The following is a 24,472-nucleotide window of genomic DNA, read 5'->3' on the forward strand; positions in this document are numbered from 1 at the left end:
TGAGCAAAATGTAGCTAGCCTAACAACTTGTATTACTTCATTAAAGTACACACTGATCATTCTAGTTCTACATTTTAGACCCCCCCAAAACCCTCGTCCACAAAAATAAAAACAACAAAATAAGAAGGGTTTGGAGAAAAAAAATAAGGAAAAACAAACAAACCTGGGAAAATGACCCGAGGACAATACTTCAGCATCAAAGGAAACAAGTTATACATTCAGCTACAGTCTCACCCTATATACCACCATCATCATTCAACATATGATGCGTTGTTAACACAGTAAAGGACCTGTGAGAATGTCGAACCTGTGCAATTTGACAACTATAGCAGCACGCAAGGGTAAGTTTGTTTGCCTTCCATGCAGTGGCATCCCCAAGAAGAGTCCATTCATCCAAGTTGTTTAATTTTTCCTTTCTGCTGAAGTTATCCGCCCTAGGCTTGAACCACCTGCGAAATACAACCACATAACCGTATAATCCTCATGTATCCAGCTCTAAGGTTTTTGACAGCATCTCTAATTTCACCAAGTAGTGGATCATCTGAATGTTTCGCAGGAACAGCTAGAGCTGCAAACTGGGATGGAACAACTTCTGAAGGATAGACTCCTCTGTCAGAAAATCCTCAGAATGTCAGTAACTTGTGAGACACGATGAAGATGTTGTCACATATCAACAAGAAGTTGATGATAATCTTATGAAGAATTGATGAAAAGCAGAATTCAATAACAATCAACACAACCTATATGATCATTGAAAAATTACTTCTATTAGGAAAAAAAGTTCTGACTAAATTACCAGTAAGGAGTCTGAGGTAATAAATGATATATATGCAGAACTTCAGACAAATTTTGGACATGGTAACATAAGAAATATGGTCTAAATCGATGTATTTGTCCTGCCACATGTGGTCACCAGTACACCTTAATTGCTTGATTTAACGCCTATTTGCTTAGAGCATAGTTGTGTGTGCCTCAAATGCACCACTTTATCCAATCTTGATAATAATTAGATGTTCCAACCATATGATTCCTACATCTGAGACAAGCTAGCGCCTAGCAGTTTAAAAACCACAAGACAAAGGAGAGTGACTAGCTAATGCTTTTAAGTTTTTCTCTAAGAAGAGAACACTGGAACTAATGGAGCATTATTATGTTCAGATCATACATCAACTCTCCTGTTTCAAGAAATGATACACAAACAACCCGTGCTCTCTATGTTTCTAACCAGGACAGAGAAACCAGACAAGAATAATCAAGACCAGATAGGTTGGTATTAAAAAATAGCCTAAATGATTTCATTGTGCTCGTCTTATCACCTATAAGAAGCAACCAACTTATCAAACTAATTTCAAGATTGAGTTTGCTTTCTTCATTCTGGTTTTGAGAACTAAAGGGACACTTATAATGCACAGTAGAAGACAACTTATCCTGCCGGAAACATGAACTAGTTCATACACCATCATGTGAAAGCAAAAGATACGAAGCTGTATAGACATAAAGACTGTACCTATTCAAGCATGACACGTCTAGTGTCAGTTTCACCTTCTTGCCAGTAGTAAAATTCATAAAATGAAGCTGCAACTCAAGTTTCTCAACTGCAAACGTGAAGTCAAGTGTTCAGTATAAAGATGTCCCATGCTTATACTACCAAAATAGTTTAAATTATCTGCCAATAGCATTGACTACTAAAAACCTACTCCATAAGGACAGATTTGCTGTTTATTGCAGAAGATTTTAGTTTCCAATAAATTGCAGTAAAAGTAAAGGCATGAAGTGCCCATGTATCATCTAGGCATGAAATTCATCTGTCTATCAATCCTAAAATATGAATTAATTCACAATTCCCTCCTTTTGGTGATAAAAGAACTAAAGAATCATGCGATATAACCATGCAGCCAAAGATAATAATTAACAGTATTCATCTCCAGGGGACAGCAAAGCTATCGCTACTAGTCACTTATCTTCAGTTTTCTTAGTACATTTCCATGCTAGAAACCTAATACATGAAATGTAATGTGTAAGAGGAGCTCAACAACTTGAGAACATGAAAAATGACAACAATCATCAGAATTGCATAGCTAGAAATACAAAAAGGATGTGCAACAAACAGGCGACACAGCCTGATGTGAGACTTACAAGACAAGAGAATGAAAACTTTAAGGTGGATGAAAAGAATAACAAATATCCCCTTGAAAGGAAGAGACACAATGGAAATGGCAGAATACATCGATAAGTCCTTAAACTTGCCATTAAATTTCTCTTAGACACTCAAACTATGCCATGTCCCAGTTGAGCACCTAAACATATGATAAAGTTCTCTTATTAGACACTTCCGACTCAAATTTTGGGAAAACCTTTGCGCTTGTTCCCAAGCGTCTGTTACGCAGATAAGCTAATCACTTAAAATAGGTCGCCTCCTTTAATTGTATGCATTAACCTCAATAAGGGGGAAAACCTCATGCATGTTCCAAATGATGCTGATGTGTATAATTAAAGGAGGCAATTTTATGCTATTAACTTATCAACATAAGGGGGCTTGTGAACACACACAAAAAACTTTTCCAAAATATGAGTTGGAAGTGCCTAATAGGAATACTTTATCCTGTGTTTGGGTGCTTAATTGGAACATGCCATAGTTCGAGTGTCTAAATGAAATTTACTCACAAGTTTAAGGGGCTATCAATGTATTCAGCCAAAGGAAATGTTAATCTAAAATTCAATTAGAACTAAATACGAAGACAGAAGGAGTCTTCCCACAACGGTACCTTTTGTGACCAATCTTGCAAGACACACAACAGCACAACTAAATTAAATAAGAACGCATACAAATTAGAACTTATTACCCCTAATCCAACAATATTAAAATATTCACACTGTTCAGTTTTACATGAGGCTTTCTATTTTAGAAAATCCCAACATGTTAAACCATTCTATTAATGATATATTCAATGTAACTTCTGCAAATTTCAGGATTTTGCAGAAGTAAATCTATTCAAATGTTCTCTCAAATTAGCTTTACACAGATTATTTTAATTTCACACCATCAATATAGCATAAAAGTCATATATATTAGTATGTTAAAATTCCATACCTAGTCAAATAATGTCTGATAATATAGGGTAGAAGCCTAGAAGGACTAATTAAACAACCTCAAACATTAATATAGGGTAGAAGCCTAGAAGGACTAATTAAGCAACCTCAAACATTAATTTTAAATTACTGAAATTACAGCAATAAATAACCCTAAAATAATTGTCAGCAAGCGCGTGATGCTAGAGAAGTAGAGGCCTAAGTGCAAACAGATATCATAAGCAGAAATCAGCAGGTCGAGCGAGAAATGAAAGAAAGAATCCAACAACAATACCAGTTGGAGCGGAAAAGGTAATATCAGCCAAGTTACGGAACTGTGTTTGTGCCTTTTGCACCTCGGCGACCACATCAAGCGAGTTGCCTAAAAGAGAACGGGTAACCTGCACATATTATCAATATAGTTGCATTAATCCCAAGAAGCTTGAAGTATCTAGGCAGAATTCAAAAAGCAGCTCAGCAAGGTTAGCTGTTAAAGATTTCTTTTAAAGCACAAGTTGTTAAAGTCGAAGTTCTAACACAGTTCCGGACATGAAAAAGAACATCAGTATTTGAGAATTGTTTTACTGATAGTTCCTCATTTGGTGTCCAACAATCAATGGCCCAAAATAAGTCTTTCGGTGGATTTTATAGTTATTTGCGCGGGAATTATATCAGTTGCTTCAGCATCTTTTTTCTAAGCTTCAAAAGCAGCAGATGTAATAGGCAGACATATGTGATTTCAATGTTTAAACAATGATGTGGATGTTGACTTGGGTGTTAGAAAATAGTGATGAGTTGGGATCGATATTATAGCAAAAGGGGAGAATTTTGAAGTTTAAAGGTTAAATAGGTTACAAGTCTATCACACCAAAACGCGCCCATTGCATGGAAGCTAAGGGAGTCTCATCATGGCATGGATAATGCATGGACATGTTTTCATGAGGAAGTTTCAGCACATTTCAGCCCAATCCTGGTAGGCCAAGCAAGTCACCCGGTAGTCACGGCGTGGAGTGAAACAGAGTATTAATGGGTGAGTTCCAGAAAATAGTCGTATCTACTTTGAGTCTAACACATGAAGGTTGCCCAGATGTCGACCAGATCAGGCATTAGCCTCACTGCCACGTTACCCAAGGAAGTTTGCTGCCAAGGAAGCTTAATGACTATCAAACAACTAAGGCGTGAAACTTGTCTGGCAAGCCAAGCAACTCGCGCATTACCCACGCGGTGGCCCCAACAACATATGCCACAGAGTGAAACCTCAACCACTGTAAAAGGAGTTTCAAGATTTTGTCCAAAAACTCAAGTCATGAGTTAGGGGACATGTTTTGGAGAGAAATTACACCCTAAGACTTGATCAAACAACAAAGGTAGGATCAGTAATTTGGTATATTTAATGCTTATAAATGCTAGCCCTTCAAAGACCTATTCTAGGTGCTTAGATTGCTAAAAAAAAGTTCTTCAAAAGGACAAGAGTTGGGGTGTTGATCCTTTTAAGGTAATTTCTCCGCTTGATAAATTAGTATCAATGTGATATGGGTAAACTATGTAATATGTATGGTAGATATTAGTTATTTCATGGAGGTTGGAGTGGTGCTCACATCAAGGGGTATTAATGGTGGTTAGTGGATAGAAAAACTTGAAGGGGTTGGTGGTTGTAATTAATGACCATGAATGATCAAAAAAGTCGTTAATGGACTATCGAATGGTGGAAATAGGATGGGTGAGTAAAGACCTCACCCTTAGTTATGTAATGGTTTGATGGCCTAGAGCTGAAATCCAATAGTTGAAATTGAACTAGATAAGCCTTGACTGACATGTTTAGACCTTTATGTACGTAGATTGAACTAAGTAAACCTTGAATGTTATGTTTAGGTCTTATCAGGTGCTAACCGGATTCTTTTTCATAGGCCAAGCACGTGGAAGGATTTTTTAAGGGATAGCGATGAGACTCAAACTCAAGACCTTTATCTACTCTACTTTGATACCATATTCAAGTGTATGATCATCCCATCTGAAAACTTAAATCATTTGAGAGAACATTTAAATTACTCAATTATGGGTTCAACATCTAGCACAATTATACATGGTTTGGCACGATTTGAAGCGACCTTGATCACTCTGTATTTAACTGACACTCAGCCTCTAATCTATGCATCTATTTGATAATCTATGATATCACAGTTACCACTGATGGTCATCAAGAGGGCATTGACAGCTTGAAGCAATGTCTCTTTCAGCAATTCCATACCAAGGACCTAACTATTTCCTAGGTATTGAAGTAGCTCAGTCTATATCAAGTATTGTTATTTCACAATGAAGTATGCTCAGGACATACTTGAGAAAACAAGGATGATAAACTGTAGACCTATCAATACCCCATGCATCTGAATGTTAAGCTTCTCCCAGGTCAAAGGGGACCTCTAAGAGACCCTAGGTGAAACAAGAGATCAGTTGGAAAACTGAAATTTCTCATTTTGTTTTTAGAGAGTATCATCAGTGGGTTTCTAGATTCTCCATCTGAACTCATTGAGACGCATTAGTCTGTATTCTTCGGTTCTGCTCCAGGAAACAGGTGACATTATTTGAATTAAGGACACTATTGAGTATCCACAAGTTGATTGAGTATGGTCTCCATCTAATCAACATTTTAATTATGGATATAGTGTTCCAGTTGAGACAATCTTGTATATTAGAAGAGCAAGAAGCAACGCATGATTGTGAAATCCAGCATTGAAGCTAAATATCAATCCATGGTTATCACAACCTAGAACTCAATAAACAACTATTGAAAGAGTTGATTGAAGTTTGAAAAATTAAACAACTATTCTCAAATTTCATGTAAATAAACGGGTTGATGGTCTTCCCGGTGCAGGTTATGCCATGGAGTGCTAATCACGTGATCCCTTTTCAGGGCGACATAGTCACCACAAGCCAATAAGAAAAGTGTTAATCACGAACTATATATCCTTGTTTGACTAGCCTGAAGTTTAAAAAAAGGACTTTTGAAACTTGTGGTCTAAAACTAAAACAAGTCATAAAGTTTTTGTAGCTTAAATCATCTCATTAAGAGTTTTAAGAAAAATGATAAAGGTGAATTTTTACAAATTTCAGTATAAAGGATATGTTGGTAAGGAGCAACTGAGTAGCACAAAAATAGTTCTCGCAGATTATGTAGAGAACTATTAAAGTTGACTACAGCCTCTACATTGTAACAATCATGTGCATCTGCCGCCATGCTAGTCCAAAAAGAAAGTAAAGAAATACAATTACCCTTAACCATTTGTACCTTCCTCGTTTGTGATGCCCTATTTAGTTTTGATAAAATTTTCCACAAAGTAACTTCCTCATTTGTGAACCTCCATAACCATTTGTTAAGAGGATAACGTTATGCATTTTCAAACCTCTAACCCCAAGGCCTCCATCCTTTTTCCCTTTAAAACTGTATATCTCAATTGATAAGATTGAAATATTTCTTGTTTCTATTTCCTTGACATAGAAAGTCTCTAAGAACCTTGTCAATTTTCTTTGCAACAAAAGCAGGTACAGGGAATAACAACATAGCTATTTACTAGTCTTCCACCAAGAGAAAGATATTGATTAGACAACCTTTTACGCATGTTTCAAGAACACCATCCCATGAAGCAATTGACTTGTATTTATTCCCCAGAGGTAGTCCCATATAAGTATCAGGTAGAGTCCAACATTGCAGCCTAGAATACTTGCTAACAGTTAAAGATTGTGGACCTCATTTACTGGAAACATCTGACTCTTATGCAGATTTATATGGAGGCCAGTGACTGCCTCAAAAAGTAACAAAACAAGTCTAAGATAGTGCATCTGTTCTTCCTCGGCATCACATTAAATCAGTGATTCATCTGCATAGAGGATGTGAGAAATCACAGGTCCATCTTGACTCCTCAAGCCTACTGAATATTCCCTAATCCAGTTAAGTTCCAGTGCACTGTGAAGCATGTTGCTAAGGCCTTCCATAATAAGAATGAAAAGAATAGGAGATGGTGATCCCCTTGTCTGACCTTAGTGGGTTTAAAAAAACCTGTTCTGAGAGCCGTTTACTAGAACCAACATCTTAGCTGTTGGTCCATAACCCATGGTGCTTAACACATTCAAAAGAAAGCTCCAATGAATGTAATCAAATGCTTTCTCTATCTCATTAAGAGAAATGAAAATTTTAAAAGTTAAATTGTAAGGAAATTTACATAAATAGTCGGCTAGATTCACTATTTACTTTTCTCGATATACAAAGATTATACACGGTTTTACACATATTTTACATCGATTTACATATATTATACATCCACCAGCTCTTTTTAGTTTACGGAGTTGGGTGGTGACTATTTAGGTTAAATCTTCAAAATTGTTTCTATATGTAGAAACGTGTCATTCTTTTGGGAAAAAATAAAAGGAAAAGTGTGCGACATAAACTAGACAGGAAGAGTATCAGCTTTCACAAGATCCCAATTCTTCAATCTGCACTTTCAGAGGGTTATCAAGGAAGTCTCAAACACAGCCTTTGCTAGGAGCCATATGTTACTAGGTAATTCAAGTTTGCATTTGATTCTCAAACTTTTTCTTAGTACAACTCTGTATGCTGTGCAAATTACTGGGATGACGCAAGCAGTGCGTTTAATCTTATTGAAACTTGTTGATTATGGTATATTTAGATAGTGTAGATATGAGAATAATTAAATAAAATATGATTAGATAGTCTAGATATGAGAGTATTCCCTAATCCCTTTAATTAGGTAGTTAGGAGATTATGTAATATTATATTAGTTTCTTTCCTTATTTACATTATCTGTAACAGCAATTTAATCCCAACTTGGGGGAATGATCAATCAATTCAATTCTCAATATCTCTTCTTTTTCTTCTTCTAATTTCTCATGGTATCAAACCCACAAGGCTGTTTTTTCAGCCCCCCCTCTCTCTGAATGTTTTCTTTCAGTAACAGAAACTGAAGAAAAAAGAATGGAGGGATCGATCAATTAGTTGTTAAATCAACCATATCAAAAAAGTGTTGATTCTCACCTTTCTCTTTCGTCTCTCTTTCTCCAGGTCATTTAAACTCTGTCTAATTACATCTGGTTATCTACTTCTTTGTTTCTCCATATCTGTTGAAGACACTTACTTTTTTACTTCATCGGTACTTCTTTTTGTGACAAATAAAAATGCCTCATAACCAAACTGATAATCAGATTACTCAAAATCAGATTGTTAAGTCAATTGTTTCTTCTACACCTTCACTGGTAATTACTACTGTAAAGTTAGGTGGTAGTGGTGATTTCACCTCCTGGGCAGCCTCTGTAGAATTGTGGTTTATAGGTCAAGGATTTGAAGATCACTTGCTCAAAAACAGTAGTAATATTGGACCAACTGATAGACCTGCTTGGGTTGAAATAGATGCACAATTGTGTAGTCTTCTGTGGAATTTACTTGATCCTAAGTTCTTAAATTTGTTTCAGTCTTGTAAAACTTGTTACAAAGTGTGGAACAAAGCCAAAACTTTGTATACAAATGATATACAACTCATTTTCAAAGGTGTGTCAGATATTGTTCATCTACAACAGAATCAACAAGACATGGCAACTTATTTGGGTCAGGTAGAATCCTTAAAGGATAAATTTGATTCTCTTATGCCTTCTACTGACAAATTAGATGAGCATGAGACACAAAGAGACAGGTTCTTTATGGTCTTGGCTTTGATTGGGTTGCGAGCAGACCTAACCTCAGTTCATGACCAAATCCTTTCTAGCCCATTTGTTCCTACCTTGGAAGAAGTATTTGCAAGATTACTACGCATCGCATCTGCACCACCAAAGGTAAATTCTTATGATGCATCTATCATGACTGTCCAAACTAACAATTTCCAAGGTGGATACCGGAAAGGAAAATGGAGGAATAATAACATTGCAATCATTGTAACAAGGGAGGACATATAAGAGAGGAATGTTGACTTTTCCTCTTACATTGTACTCATTAAGGGAGGGCATGTAAGAGAGGAATGCCGCCTTCTTCATGGTAAGCCTCCACACAATAATGATCGTCCTCGATACGCAGCAAATATTGCTCATAATGGAGATGGTATTCTACCTACACCTACTGACAAGGATGGATCATCTCAATCTGTCACTTTAACGGGAACAGACTATAATGAATACCTTCAATACCAAACATCAAGGCAATAATTATCAACCTCATCGGCTGTGTCACAGTACAACTAGGTAACTCTTTTGCTTATGTCGCATAGTCTTCATCTCAAGGACAATGGATTCTTGATTCTGGTGCTTCTGACCATATTTTTGGTAACAAAAATACTCTCTCTACTCTTACTACCCCTTCTACCGTCTCTAGTGTTACTTTGGCTAATGGATCAAAGACTATTGTAAAAGGGATAGGTATAGCTCACCCTCTACCTTCCATACCTTTAAAATCAGTCCTTTTTGCACTTGAATGCCCGTATAATCTTATTTCCATTAGCAAATTGACAAAAAAACTGAAATGTGTTGTAACCTTCCTTGATGATCCTGGTATTGTGCAAGATCGGAGTACGGGATAGATGATTGGAAAAGGACATGAGTCACAAGGATTGTACATGTTGTCTATTCCAACACCACATGTTTGCTTTCACTTCCATTGTTTCTTCTGAATTGCTCCATAGTCAATTAGGTGATCCAAGTCTCTTGTAATGGCAGAACATGGTCCCCAATTTATCTAGTTTATCTTTGGTAGAATGTGAGTCGTGTCAGCTTGGGAAACATACTCGTGCCTCTTTCCCAAAGCGCGTCAATAATAGGGCCACCTCTATGTTTGAAATTGTTCATTCTAATATATAGGGTCCAAGTCATGTCAATTCTTCCTTAGGCTTTCATTTTGTTACATTTATTGATGACTATTCTAGGTGCACATGGTTATTTTCAATGAAAAATAGATCTGAGTTGTTCTCTATCTTACAGAAATTTTGTGATGATATTCACAATCAATTTGGTATTTTCATTAAGAAGTTAATCAATGATAATGCCTGAGAATACTTCTCTCTCTTCTTCTATGTTATCCCAGGGCATATTGCACTTGTCTTCTTGTGCATATACTCCTTAACAAAATGGAGTTGCTGAGCAAAATAACATACATATAATTGAAACAGCTCGGACATTGCTCATTCACAATCATGTCCCTTTACATTTTTGGGGTGATGTTGTTATTAGTGCTTGTCATTTAATCAATCGCATGACTTCATCTGTTTACCAGTACCAAAGTCCATACTTGGTCCACCAAAATTTGTTTCCCCTTCCTCCTCGTGTGTTTAGTTGCACCTGTTTTGTTCATAATCTTACCCCTGGAAAAGATAAACTTCAGCACAATGCTTTCAAATGTGTCTTTCTCAGTATTCTCATCTATAAAAAGGTTACAAATGCTTTGATCCCTCTACTAATAAGTACTTGATCTTGTTACTTTTTTTCGAGACTTCTCCGTATTTTTCTCCTAATATGGAAAATCAAAAGGCCATATCAATCCTTCCAATTCTAACTATTCCAACCTCAGCTTCACCTCCAACTCTTAAGGTCTATTTCAAACGACCTCAACCTCCTTCTGAGCTTGCTAATCCAATTAGTATTTCTAACTCTGATACAGATACACAAAGCAATCCTGGTGACTCATTACTTGCTCCAACAATGTTTTCTGCTTCAGTCAAGCACTAATCAGATGATCTTCCCATTGCTCTTCGCAAAGGTACTAGAACTACTGCCAATCAAACTCCCTCTTATACTTAGTTAAGTTATCATCGTCTGTCACCTTCATATCATGCCTTCCTTACTAGCTTGTTAGGCTTTGATTGAGGAGATGACTGTTTTGCATGATAATGGTACTTGGGAGCTTGTTCCTTTACCTGGAGGCAAAATCACAGTTGGTTGTCGTTGGGTATTCACAGTTAAGGTAGGCTTGGATGGAGCTATTGATCATCTCAAATCGAGATTGGTTGCTAAGGGATACACTCAGATTTATGACATTGATTATGGAGATACTTTTTCACCAGTTGCTAAGATGGCTTATGTCCGTCTTTTTATCTATATGTCAACAATGAATCATTGGCCCCTTTTTCAACTAGACATCAAAAATGCATTCCTACATGGAGCGCTTGTTGAAGAGGTATATATGCTCAAGGGGAGTCTAGGCTAGTTTGTAAAAAAAATCGATCCCTCTATCGTCTCAAGCATTCTCCTAGAACATTGTTTGGTCATTTCGAGCTATTGTCCAACAATTTGGAATGATCCGAATGAAAGTTGATCACTTTGTATTCTATAGGCATTCATCTCACGACGAACATATCTTTTTAATTGTCTATGTTGATGATATTGGTATCACATGAGATGATCATAAAGGTATTGCTCAACTCAAACAACACCTCCCAAGTCACTTTCAAACTAAGGATTTGGGCAAGTTGAAATACTTTCTAGGCATTGAAGTGGCACGGTCTAGCCACGGTATTGCTATTACTCAAAGGAAATATGCCTAAGACATTTTGGAAGACGGTGGTATGTTGGATTGCAAACACGTGGACACTGGACAGTCCAATGGATCCAAATATTAAGCTTATTCCAGGACAGAGGAAGCCTCTAAGAGATCCTAACAGATATTGGAGACTTGTTGGCAAACTCAACTATCTCACGATCACGCGACCAAATATCTCATTTGTTGTTAGTGTAGTTAGCCAGTTTTTGCAATCACCTTGTGATAGTCACTGGAATGCAGTGATTCGCATCCGGCGATATATCAAAAGCTCCCTAGGACAAGGTTTATTGTATGAAGATAAGGGACATACCAATATTGTTGTATATTCTGATGCAGATTGGGCAGGATCTCCTTCTGACAGGCAATCCACTTCCGATTATTGTGTTCTAATTGGAGGCAATCTATATCTTGGAAAAGTAAAAAGCAAGCTATCGTAGCTAGATCAAGCACAGAGGCAGAGCTATGGCACTAGCTACGTGTGAGCTTATATGGTTGAGACAAATTCTTCAATTCATGACATTGATTTGTGATAACCAAGTTGCACTACATATCGCTTCTAATGCAGTGTTCCATGAAAGAACAAAGCACATTGAGATAGATTGTCACTTCATTCGAGAAAAGATTAAGTCTGGATACATCGCCACAAGTTTTGTCAACTCAAAAGATCAACTGCAGATATTTTCACAAAATCACTCTGAGGATCTAGAATTGACTATATATGTGGCAAACTATGAGCTTATGACTTATACGCTCCAGCTTGAGGGGGAATGTTAATTATGGTATATTTGGATAGTGTAGATATGAGAACATTTAAATAAGGTATGATTAGATAGTCTAGATATGGGAATATTCCCTAATCCCTTTAATTAGGCAGTTAGGAGATCATGTAATATTTTATTAGTTTCTTTCCTTATTTACATAATCTGTAACAACTATTTAATCCCATCAACTTGAGGAATGATCAATCAATTCAATTCCCAATATCTCTTCTTTTTCTTCTTCTAATTTCTCAAAGTTGTTGTCAATATGAGAAAGGTGGTAATTTACATAGATATACAAAATTGTCTATTGTTGCTTTGGAAATTCATTAGTTTGTACTTTTTACCTGCATTTCTTGCGCGGGAGTCCTAGCACCAAATTTCTTTGAGATCTCAGCCTTTAACACAAATCTCAATGCAGCACAAGCATTGATATTTGGGAAATTCTACAGAGACAAAATGTAGCACATCAAAATAAAATCAAACTAGGAAATGAAATACAAGACAATTTTTATTTTATTTTTATGACAAGGGAAACCCACAGCCGCTACCCTTTGGGTGCGCACAGGGTAAAACCCCCGCTCCTATGCAATAGCTCGCAAACCACATAGGAGAGGTAAACCGCACTAGGCAAGCCTGGTGCGACGAGCTCGACCCAGAAGGCAAACCCCTTGCTTTCGCTAGCAAGGGGTTTCAAACCTGAGACCTCCAACATGGAAGTCCCAAGCTCAAACCACTGGACCACCCCGAAGGGTTGAAATACAGGACAATTTTTCTCAGCATAATCATGACTTTTACCTTTGTGATTAGTAGATCATTCAAATTGTTAGAGATGATGATGCTTGGATTTGGACCAACAGTCACCTTCAAACTGGAATTATCAAAAAAATAAAAATCTAAACAATCACAACACAGAGGTAGAACAGAAATTTTTTCGAAAACGTAATCATGAAAAATAGTAGGAAAATTGTAAGAGAAACCTTTGAACCAACACATCAAGATAGTTGAGGATGATATCGTAATGGCCATTCCCTTTCCTCACATTCTGAATGACAAACATCTAAAAATAATAATAAATGATGTATGTTAGTGACAGAAGAAAAAGCTTGAAGCATTATAACTCAGGACAGAGGCGACCTGCATATCTTGACGTAGGAATCTACAACACGATCTCCTCATTAGATGTTCCTTAACAGAAATGATAGTATCAGCACAATTTGGTTCTCCCTTAAGTTTCAAGGAAGAATGAAAGGATCTAGTCAGAGTTGCAACTTTTCTTTCTGAAATTTTTAAAGCCTCCTTGATAGTGGCCACTTTATTATGAGGCACCTGCATTACCATAAACCGTTCGTATAGTACTTGAATCATAAAAAGAGTAAGTTGTCTAAGCCACTAGTAAACTGCATCCCAAAACTAGATTAAATTGGTCATAGCAAGTACGACAAGTTGGACAGAGCAGAGGAATAGCAATATATATGTCATAAACAAAATATACAGAAGTTTTTTGCTAATATCAAACATGTTATCTTTAATTTCTCAAACTTCTGAGTCCTCTAAAAAGAGAAGGCAAAAACATTTAATAAATGATATCTACATCATGAGCAAATGAAAAAAAAACATGTCTAAATCCTTCCTCACACAGACACATGCACACGTGCAGAGGATGATAAACTGTAAGACAATTGTTCTTAATGTCTTCATCGCAGAAAGACAAAGAACCTGAAACGTAAGAAAATTTCTTGAATATTAGAAGGTAAGAAGTGCTAACTAGTTATTCAAGAAGCATGGTCACTTAAAAACAAGTTGATGCATCTTGCCATCTTTCAGGTGTGCCACAATTAAATCTGATGAATAGACCTGAACTCCAGTCTGTACCAGATAAATCAGTAGAATAAAAATTTATGATGATTATGTACCTTATGCCCTCACAACATACAGAAGACAAACTTCAACTGGGAAGAAAAAGGAACTAAAACCGATGATTGACCCCTCATAACTGTAGAGCAACCACATATATTGACCAGGACAACTAAGAGCACTTACACTGTCAATAAAATGGATGTCGAGCTACAAATACAGAAAGGATAATAACTGACATATAAAGTCTCAGACCAATGGCAATCTTATATATATATAAAAGAGAATCCAAGGCCCGCCTACGTGGCAAGCCACAAATCAGGAATGTATTTAACTATTTTTACAGAGTTTTGACAATTAATTACCCAAATCACTGCCCCTTCAGACTAAAACGTTGCATCCTCAAAAGTTCGAAAAAACACTTTAGCACTCCCCCCCCCCTTACACCCCTATGATCTCCTTCCTAATCTCTCTGTTTTTCACCCCATAATACCTTCCACACTTTCACCATAAAAGACACGTCTTCAGTGTTCTTAATTCCCTTACATCTCTCTATTATTTCTCCCAAACATTATTACTTTATGCTCTTCCTTTTTTTCATGATCTTTTTCTTTTTTTTTGAGATAAGGGTAGCTTTGTATTCACACAAAAAATTTATCATTCAATGAATGATGAATTGGAAACTTACAACCCACAGAGTGGTGGGTGCACCCCACCCCCCTTTGGGTACTTTTACAAGTTCCCTGTGAAATCTACTAAATCTACTGTCTCCCCTACCAACTCTTGTTTACACCAAAAAAATAGCAGGCTTATACGCTTCATCTTAATCATCTGTATGTTGACACTCTGATCTTCAAAGCACCTATCATTCCTTTCTCTCCATAAGGTCCACCATGTACAAGCTGGTATTGTCCTCCACCAATCTTCTTCTCTCCCTCTTTTGCCAATTCCTGACCATTGATTCATCAACTCCAAGGTTGTCTTGTGCATCACACAACTAACTCCTAAAATGCACAAGAAACTGCTCCAAAGGCTTAGGCAGTGTTGCAATGCATAAACAAATGACTATTGACTTCTGCTTCCCGCTCACACATAAAACATCTAGAACATATCTTCCATCCTCTTTTCTGCAGTGCCTCATGTGTGAGGCAGGCTTTCCTGCACCCTAACCATGAGAAACAAGTCACTTTTGGTGGACTTCTGGCTTTCCAGATTGCCTTCCAAGGCCCTGTGTCTATTGCTATTTGGTTGGAATTGATATTCCAGCAACATGACTTGACTGTGAAGTAGCCTTTGCGGTGTAGTTTCCAGATTGGCTTGTCTGGGCTCATAGAAATAACAGGGGAAGTGTTTAATGTTCTCAGAAGGCCTGCTACTTGTCCAATTTCTCAGTCATTCATTGCTCTCCTGAAGAGTAAGTTCCAGCCTTGTTGGCTCCATACCAGAGACATTTTTCTACAAGCTCAAAGAGTATAATTGGGGGAATAAGTTCCTCAAGCTATTCTCCCCTACCCAAACTTCATCCCAGAAAGCAGTTTTCAGATCCTTACCAACACCAATGGAGATGTTGTTAATAAAGTAAGGCCAAAGTCTCCTAATTGTTTTCCAGACACTACAACCAAATGTGCTCATGACTTCTTCAGTTATCCAGTGGCTGAGTAAGACACACTTTCCTTTTTATCATGATTCATATCCATGTCTATTATTGTAGAAGATAGAGAGAAACAAACTTTGGTGGTCGGATTCTTAGTTTTGTTTTTTTGCCGGAATTGAATCAACCATCTTCCTCAAAGCATCTTTGTGGATTCTTAGTTGATGTGCTCTGGCTGTTGGAAGTAGTCAACATCTCTTTTGCTGATCTCCACAACAACCTCGAAACAAATGTGGTACCTAAATCTACTCCCATTCTCTTATTACATTGATTATAAATTTCAAACATCTTCGAAATTAGCAAAAACTAGGGTTTGTCCTTTTACTTTGTAGAATTCTTTTAAAGGTATTCTTTTGTGCTTTGCGGGAGATATTAGGATAGTCAAGAAGGTCGAAGAAGTAGCGCGAACAAGTAAAGAAAAAATCCAAACCTTTGTCATTACATGATTACATATTGCTCTATAATTTAGTTTTATATAGGAATTTTTGGGGAAAAAAACAGAGTTCTTCTCTTCTGTTCTTCTGCACTCTCTTCTTTAGGAGCAAATTAATTGAAGGGGCCAACAATCCTTTGCTACAGGGTTAAGAAGCCACAATAAGTTAAGAATTACTGCTACTTTAGATAATTTAGTATGTTTTAATGTTGTTTGGTATTCATTAATGGTGAAAAATGATGCTTGATTATACAATAGTAAAATTAACCAATAATCAGAAGGAAATTATCAAGGAACAAATGTTACAATCCAAAAAATTACAAAAGCTATATAAGACTTGCAATCATTCATTAGAAGTTATTGAGATATACTAACAATGTCAAATTTTCTAATTTGAATGTTCTTAACATCTTTAAGTTTTTCCTTAGTTTAAACATTCACATTCGTAAGTTTAATAAGGTCATATATAACCGCGCAAAGAGCAGGTAAATTATCTAGTAGATCAATAAGTCAATAAATCTAGTTACAAGTTTTTAGCGATGGGCCAAATTCAGAAGTAAAATTTACATTTAATGACATAACATGCTCATAACATCAACAAATATAACCTAGCAACACCACCAAGTTTTGAGCTAAAGAAGGAACACCAAGGATGGAGAAATAAATAACGGTCCTGGCAAATAAAATGATAGATTGAAAAAGAAGTTTTCCTGTTAGCTTCATTCCTTATTGAACATTTCCTAAACTTTTGGATAGCAAATATAACCAGCACCTCAAAGTATCCTAGAAGTGATCGGTACACCAAACAGCAGAGTGTAATCAAAATTTGATTTCTATAAAGTACCTCCTGCGGGGCCTTTTCACAGGCTGATGACCTCTCACTAGAAATTATATCACCCTGGGTGACTCTTGAGACAGTTACAGAATTATGAAGTGAATGATTGATCTTTGACATTTGAGACTTCTGAATTCCAGAATTCAAGAGTTGACATTTTTCCTGTATGCATTAGTGAATTATGTAAAAAACAATGGCAAGATGATCATAAAAGTAGATTGACATAAATACTACCAGCAGTTTCTCCTTCTTCACACGCCTCAAGTGGAACTTTGCTTTCTCATGTACAAGCTGACATAACAACATTATTGCTTCAACAGCTCTGTGTTACCATTACAAATTAGAGAGATGACACACTTTCCAAACACACACTAATCTGATGTCAAAATAAATGAACATTAGTTATGTTGGAAAAACAAAGGTGAAACGAGAATTTACCTTTTCTCCTGAAAATTGGAAACTGATGCTTTCTGAAAAGATCAGGAAATCAGTGTCAATAGTTATTCAAACTTCCTGTGGTGTTAAGAAGAATGCATTAAACAATTGATCTATTATTATCTTGGTTTTCATTATCTCTGAAACATGAATCAATGTATCCCCAAGCAAAGAAACCTGAGTGAGAATTTGACTGTGCAAAATATCGTATGTCTTTGCCTTCTGCATCCGGGTGACAATGTCTTCCACCATTTCAATCTACAACAATTTAGTGGCAAATAATAACGATGATAAAACAAAACGAATCAATATCGGTTATTTTATATCTAGAAGCAAATCCCACCAACAGACATTTCTAAAGCATATTTTGAAGTGAGAAGACTATACCGCTGGCATAGTAAGCCTTTCTTTAGGCAAAGATATCCACTCATCTGCATCATCCATAAATTTGGAATTAATCTGCAAGGCGAAGAGGAAGCTTTTTCATTTCCCAGGCTCTCTTCAGAATAAGTGTCATCCAGGCAAGCAATAAAGAAAGACCATAAAGAAATCTTACATCTTTCCACTGTCTGAGTTCATCATGAGCTCTGTGCATTTCTTTTCCACTATCATCAGGATTTCCCGAAGTTCCTGGATGATTATCGACCCCTCTCTGAAGTTTTGGGCTCCTATGAGACATGATAATCTCATTTGTGTGTTCCATATCTCCAAATGTCAATTCTTCACTGCTTCTTTTATGGGCAGAAGAGTTTCTAGGTCTGCCAATAGATTGATTGGATCTAGGAGATTGCATCACTTCGTCTATAGAGAAACATATAGAGTTGGATTGTGCCAGCGAGTGATGCCCCTTTGCTGATGGACTTCGTGAAGACCATTTTACGGGAGTCTGCAGAATATGGTTATATAAGTATTAAGTGAATATTGTATGCAAGTTGCAAAGTTCCAACCTAAAAAGGTACCAGAAACTCATTCAGCTAGTGTGTGCATAGAAGCCACAATAAGGATTTAGAGTTATAAATTAAATGAAACACCAAATTCATAATTGAAAAGAAGATCCAGCCATGTCCATGTTCACATTTCAGTTTCAATATTCCATAATTAACAAAAAAGGAAGAACAACTGTCAAAGACAGTAGCGTCTTTAAGGAATAAAGGACAACACCACATTGATAAAAGAGAATAAAATAGGGGGCAAAATAACCATAGGGAAATAGTAAATAAGCAAATTATCATGGCTCATGTAGGACATAGGTCTGCATACTGACACTACAAAATAGTTAATGATGGGAGTAAACAACACTTAACGGAATAGAATGATGTACTTACCTTTTCAACTACCAAAGATTCTAGATTCTGAATAGAGGAAGAAGCAGCGCAAGCAGAAGAACACTTATTTTTCTCTCGAGGATCAATTTCGAGTTTAGGGAGACCTGTTTCAGACTGAATATTCCCATCTAATATTGCTGACGATAGATGAGAGCTCCCATCCCTGGAGATTCTCGAATCCTCATCGTTTCCCAGTTCATTAGTTTGCTCAAGGAGCTTAGCTTCTATGCTATGTGTCCTGTCTGGTTGCCTTAACACTTTGCTTCCTTCGACAACTGGTGAACCAGACTGTTCTTCAGTTAATGTGGATGAAGAATACCAGTTGCCGGCTGTTGCAGTCACAGATGGTCCATCTGTCACATTACTAATTGAAGATGCATTTTTTACCGGACCAAAGCTTTTCAGATGTTCATCATCCAACTTTGATTCTTTAAAAGGGCTAGACTGATGTTCAGTCCACTTTGACTGCAAGGACTTTTCTGGAGTAAATACCAATTTTTGAGCAATAGCAATCACTTCCTCTCGCCCTGAATAATCAACCAATGGGGAATCAGTTCTAGAAATCAGTGATATCTTCTGTCTGAGGTCATTTGGTGTAACCATGTCATTTTTCTTCCCTGACAAAGAAAACCTTGATGAAGACGAGGGGTCTGCAGGCTTCAACAGTTGATCCATGGGGAGAATACCAGCATCAAGATGATTGAGAGATTTCCCTGGCTTTTCTGGACCAAAAGATTGTTCACATTGAATTACATCTTCACTACTTGAAAGAGCCTTACTCCAACTACCACCTGGGATGGACGTTTTTCTTTCTCCCTCCTTCATAGTAGAACCTGAAAATTGCTCCTCTGTACAAGTCATAGCGGCATCCAGACATTTGACTCTCATATCTAGGTTCCTTTTCTTCAATATAGAATCCAAAGGAGGTGTTTTTGGAAATTCTAAAGCTCTAACGCCCATGTGGGGGATTTTGTCACCACGGGAAGAAGAGAATGCAGAAGCCTTAAGCCTTTCAAGTTTGGAAATGCTCTTCTGGAGGGATGCTGAACTTGTCCAAGGTCCTCTCTTTTCATTGCTCAAAAAGGAAATGAGATCTTCCGGGGAAGACACTGCCGTTGAATTCTGTTTGACCCATTGCTCAAAAAGGAAATGGGATCTTCCAGGAAAGGCAGTTTGGAAATGCTCTTCTGGAGGGATGCTGAACTTGTCCAAGGTCCTCTCTTTTCATTGCTCAAAAAGGAAATGAGATCTTCCGGGGAAGACACTGCCGTTGAATTCTGTTTGACAGGTGAAGGACTACCCATGACTATTAGTCTTTGTGTAGCTGGTGAAGAGGACACTAAATCTACCAACGGAGATTCCCAATCACATGGAAACCCACAAAATTCACCACGCTCATCATTGTCACTACATAGGGCTTCACTATTTTCTACCACAGAAGCATCCTTGACAGACATATTATTTTCACCAAAATCCTGCAATTTAAACAACGAAAAAACATGAAGTCAGTGCACTGGGAGAAAGCACAGTAGCTTAAGCCTAATTTCCTAACCAGCAAAATCATTTATCATAACTATTTGACTCAAACAAATCACTCAGGAACATGGATCAAGCATATTTGTTTGACAATTTAACAAGCAATTTAACCCCAATTGGTATGTACAAGATTGTAAAATAATGCATCCCTAAACACATCAGCTACTTGACAATTCAACAAAGACTTTATCCCCAATATGATTTGTACAGGACTGTAGAACACTGCATCGATAAACAAGACCTAGCCACCAATAGATTAACTTAACTGATTAACCACCACCACCACCACACACACACACACAAGAATTAAGAAACAATACAGAAGCACATGACCAGGTATTATAAATGCATTTGAAGATGCATGGGATTTACCATATGTAAAATATGACTGACACAGGGATCACTCTAACCGAGTTAATCGGTCATACTTTAGTCTATGCAATTAGAATGAGATTCAGGGTCCAATGCACCTTTTGTTTTAAAAGAATTGGCGATGGCAAGTAAATGATCATATCTTATATTTGAAGTCATCTAATTGTCAAATAAGCTCAGTTTCAAGAACTTCAGAGAAGAAACCACTACAGACATGAACATTATGTCAAATGGAAAATGATGAAGTATTTACATAGATGTAAACTAAAGAACTGATTTATAGACAAGCACCAACCATGTGGTGTCCCAAGATGGTGTAAACATATGAAAGTAACAGATCAATGCTATTGATTGTGCATTTAAGCAACGGAATTAACGAACCATAACTTGGGTACTTACATTACTTAACTGCTTCGGTGACTGGTTTACTCTATCGTCATAATTATCCGGTGCTGGAACAGTGGATCTAAGTGATGAATCACCATCAACAACACGAGAAAGAAACTTATAGCCATCATCTGCGTCAATTTTCTGGCACAAAGGTTCAGGTGGCATTTTAAAACTAACAACTGCATTTGCTTCTTGTTCTCCATTTCCACTTAAATCCATCATTGTACTTCCAACCTCCATTTCCTTGCTTGTTGGTGACTTTGGAACACTGGTATCTCCTGAAACAGAAACTGCATGCAATCTCTCTTGGCCTTCAGCTAAAAGAGCTTCTAAATCAGGAGAGAGTATCCCATAATCATATCTTCGCGAGTTTTCTCCAATCAGACTCATGTCACTCGAATCACTAATGCCACTAAAATTGGCAACGGGCATAGAAGATTGAGAAATTGGCTTATTGGCCATCGTCAGTTCCATGGAACTACGCTGACTGGTCTGTGTCGGTGTTTTCTCTTCGAATGATACTTCTGTTGGGGTCTTCAAGTCTATCCCTGAATCTGATCTAACAAATCTACGGAAGTGCATGGAGAAAGCTGTTGAATCCATAGTAATATCATGATTTTCGTCTGACGCTGCTGAATCTGATAGTCGGCCTGGCCTTATAAAATTGGGAGATACTGGACCGAAAAAATTATCTTCTGCACAAAAGAAAGGCCAAACAGTACACTACTGTCACAAACTCTAAAGGGTTTAACATTCCGATCAAATCAACATAATTATGTCTAATGGAACAAACCCCTCAAAACTGAAAAAAATAACTTTCAACCAACAGACCAAAAAAATGGCTCTTTTCCCATTTCCTATTCAATGACCTCAAAGACCACAAATTCCTTCCAGATAACAAATCTATTAGCATGTTCACACGCAAAAGCAGCTATCCTGATATGAGATATCATAGAAGTCCTTACACAAAATGTGGCCCAATTCAAAAGGGCATTAAAGGATGCAGATAACAGATAAAAATAAAAAGGAGCCAAAATCCTAATTATTCAGTCTCTCAAAATAACAACTATTCAAGCCATAAAAACCATACATAAATTCTTCTTTTTTTCGAGAAAGACATACATAACCTCCTCCTATCACTAGCATGAAGATGATCAATACAAGGTACGTGCATGTTGTAGTTGTACATTGTGCACTAAATAGAGTACATTCGTAAGTTCTACAAACAGGGGCTGGGGTGCCATGACACCTATAACCAAGGGCGGATCCGCAACGTACATTTGGTGCCAAAGACACACTTAAGCTCTGAAGCGAGCGTAAACCATGTTGAGTGTTTTGCCTTGCTTAATGTGTGCTTGAATGTCATCAAGGCTCTAAGACATACTTTTTCTTGTCAATGAAGCTCTCCTAAAGAGGAACACTAAACAAATGATGTCACTTTATCATTAAAAAAAAATAAAAATTCTTTGTCCATATATTTGTCATTCATACTTATTTTATGAGTCTTGGATTAAAAATATAAATATATATATGTATTTTTCTTTCTTTTATCATTATGCTCATTTTCTTATACTGTTTTAGGTCCACAGACAGGGACCTAAAACACTTGAAATCTCATATGTTAATTGAAGTCCCAACTACAAACCAAATTAGAATTTCCATCTTTCTAGTCGAAAACTATTGGTCCCTTTGAAACTCTAATTGATCAAATTAAAGATTCATTTCTTTTGTTTATTAGATTCAAAATTTTGTGGATAGTCATGGTGTTCAATTTGATTTTAAATTTTTTTGGCGTTCAAATCATGTTCAGAATGTTGTATGCTTCAGCAGATAATATGAATTGACTTTTGATTTGCTTTTCAAGACTTCTATTTGAGTTCTATACTATTTCATCCCAGAGAATCATAAGCATCTGCATAGGTAACATTTTGATCATAATATATTGTACTCTTTTGTGTTGATTTTTCAATTAATTAGGAGTATTAAATAAGAAGATCTCAAATCATCATAGCTTAAAATCTAGCTAAAACTGTACACATTGTTCTGAATGCACTGTTCTTCATTTCATTTGTATGCTTAGTAGATAATACATGGTGGATGAAATTGCTACTAAGAAAATGTCACAGAGATTCCATTATATTTATCTATAGGATCAGAAACCTATTAAACAAAACCAAATTAACCCTTGTCGTTTGCATTCTTCTATATATCTTACATACATGCATACACAGATAGAAAAGGACGGAGAAAGAAAGCACTTGCCATCATTTGAAGTAGCAGAACCGAAATTGCTGCCAGGAGAAGGTGATTCCTCTGGTCTTAAAAACGACCTAGGCAAAGCCACCTCATCATCCCCATCCTCGTCTTCATCCTCATCATTTCCTTCGTCGCCATCTTCTCTATCTTCGTTGAGCAACCAGGACTCTTTGGGATCGTCCACCAATTGATCAAAACCTAGGTTCACCTCTTCACTTTCACTGTTATTTTCAGCTTTGCCGGAGAGGTTAGGAGGTGTTTCGTACTCTTCATCACGGTCGAAGAAGTGTACAGAAGTCATCTCAGCAAAGCTCACTCTTCGAGCTCGCTTCCTCTGCATCGCCATGGTGGTACCGCCGTCCGAGTTCTCTGCGTTGTTGTTGTTGTTGTTGTGAATTTGCCGGCGGTCCTCGCTGGTGCCGCCGGTGGCATCAGTCGTCGGCGTTGACATGGTAGCGAATTGGGATGTGGATTTTCAAAATTTTGAAATTACTGTGAAATTCATTGCAGTCCGGAGATTAGGGCTCGTTTGTGTGATCTTTTTTTTGTGCGGGAAAGGCAAAATGTATTCCGTTTAAAATACTCACATTTTTTATAGACTTCTAGATATATCTTTATCTTATATTACAATATTACTTCCGTTCATTTTTATTTGTCACACTTTGACTTAGCATATCCATTAAGAAAATAATTATTGATATAAACATATTATCAACACTTAGCATTTCATTTATTAAAATATAAACATGTCTTGAAAAATGATTTGAAAAATAAGTAATTAACACTGAGGGTCAAAAGTAAAACATGAAAAAAAATTATTGTCTTTTCTTGATAAGTCAAAAATGACAAGTAAAAATAAAAATTTATTTTCGGAACAAGTGACAAATAAAAGTGAATGAAAGGAGTAATTTAAAAGTTTTGAGTTATTATTTTAATAAATGAAATTTTCATAATTTGTGGAAAAGGGAAGCTACCAAACTAAAAGGTCAAACTTAAATAAATACATAGAAAAGATTTTAATTCAACTC

At 36.8% G+C, this 24,472-nt stretch overlaps 1 protein-coding gene across 2 annotated transcripts; it reads right to left on the minus strand.

The window, feature by feature from the left end:
• LOC102585412 (uncharacterized) lies at nt 1–24,019 on the minus strand. Of its 2 annotated transcripts, none has more exons than XM_015313522.1 (17): nt 23,451–24,019; nt 21,198–21,883; nt 20,140–20,365; nt 18,891–19,984; nt 18,122–18,451; nt 17,953–18,024; nt 17,743–17,823; nt 17,569–17,600; nt 17,365–17,452; nt 17,140–17,292; nt 13,492–13,683; nt 13,335–13,414; nt 13,153–13,225; nt 12,702–12,800; nt 3,365–3,470; nt 1,508–1,595; nt 1–609 (listed from the first exon to the last, which is right to left on the minus strand). In XM_015313522.1, the coding sequence occupies exons 1-17, from the start codon at nt 23,893–23,895 to the stop codon at nt 435–437; spliced, it is 4,020 nt and encodes a 1,339-aa protein (XP_015169008.1). In that variant the 5' UTR covers nt 23,896–24,019; the 3' UTR covers nt 1–434. The 2 variants fall into 2 exon arrangements, with proteins under 2 accessions (XP_015169008.1, XP_015169007.1); XM_015313521.1 differs by having other exon boundaries at nt 18,891–19,959; nt 20,022–20,365.
• Between the last annotated feature and the right edge of the window lie 453 nt (nt 24,020–24,472).

Source organism: Solanum tuberosum, unplaced genomic scaffold (genome assembly GCF_000226075.1).
Source record: "Solanum tuberosum cultivar DM 1-3 516 R44 unplaced genomic scaffold, SolTub_3.0 scf00251, whole genome shotgun sequence".
Lineage (NCBI taxonomy): Eukaryota > Viridiplantae > Streptophyta > Magnoliopsida > Solanales > Solanaceae > Solanum > Solanum tuberosum.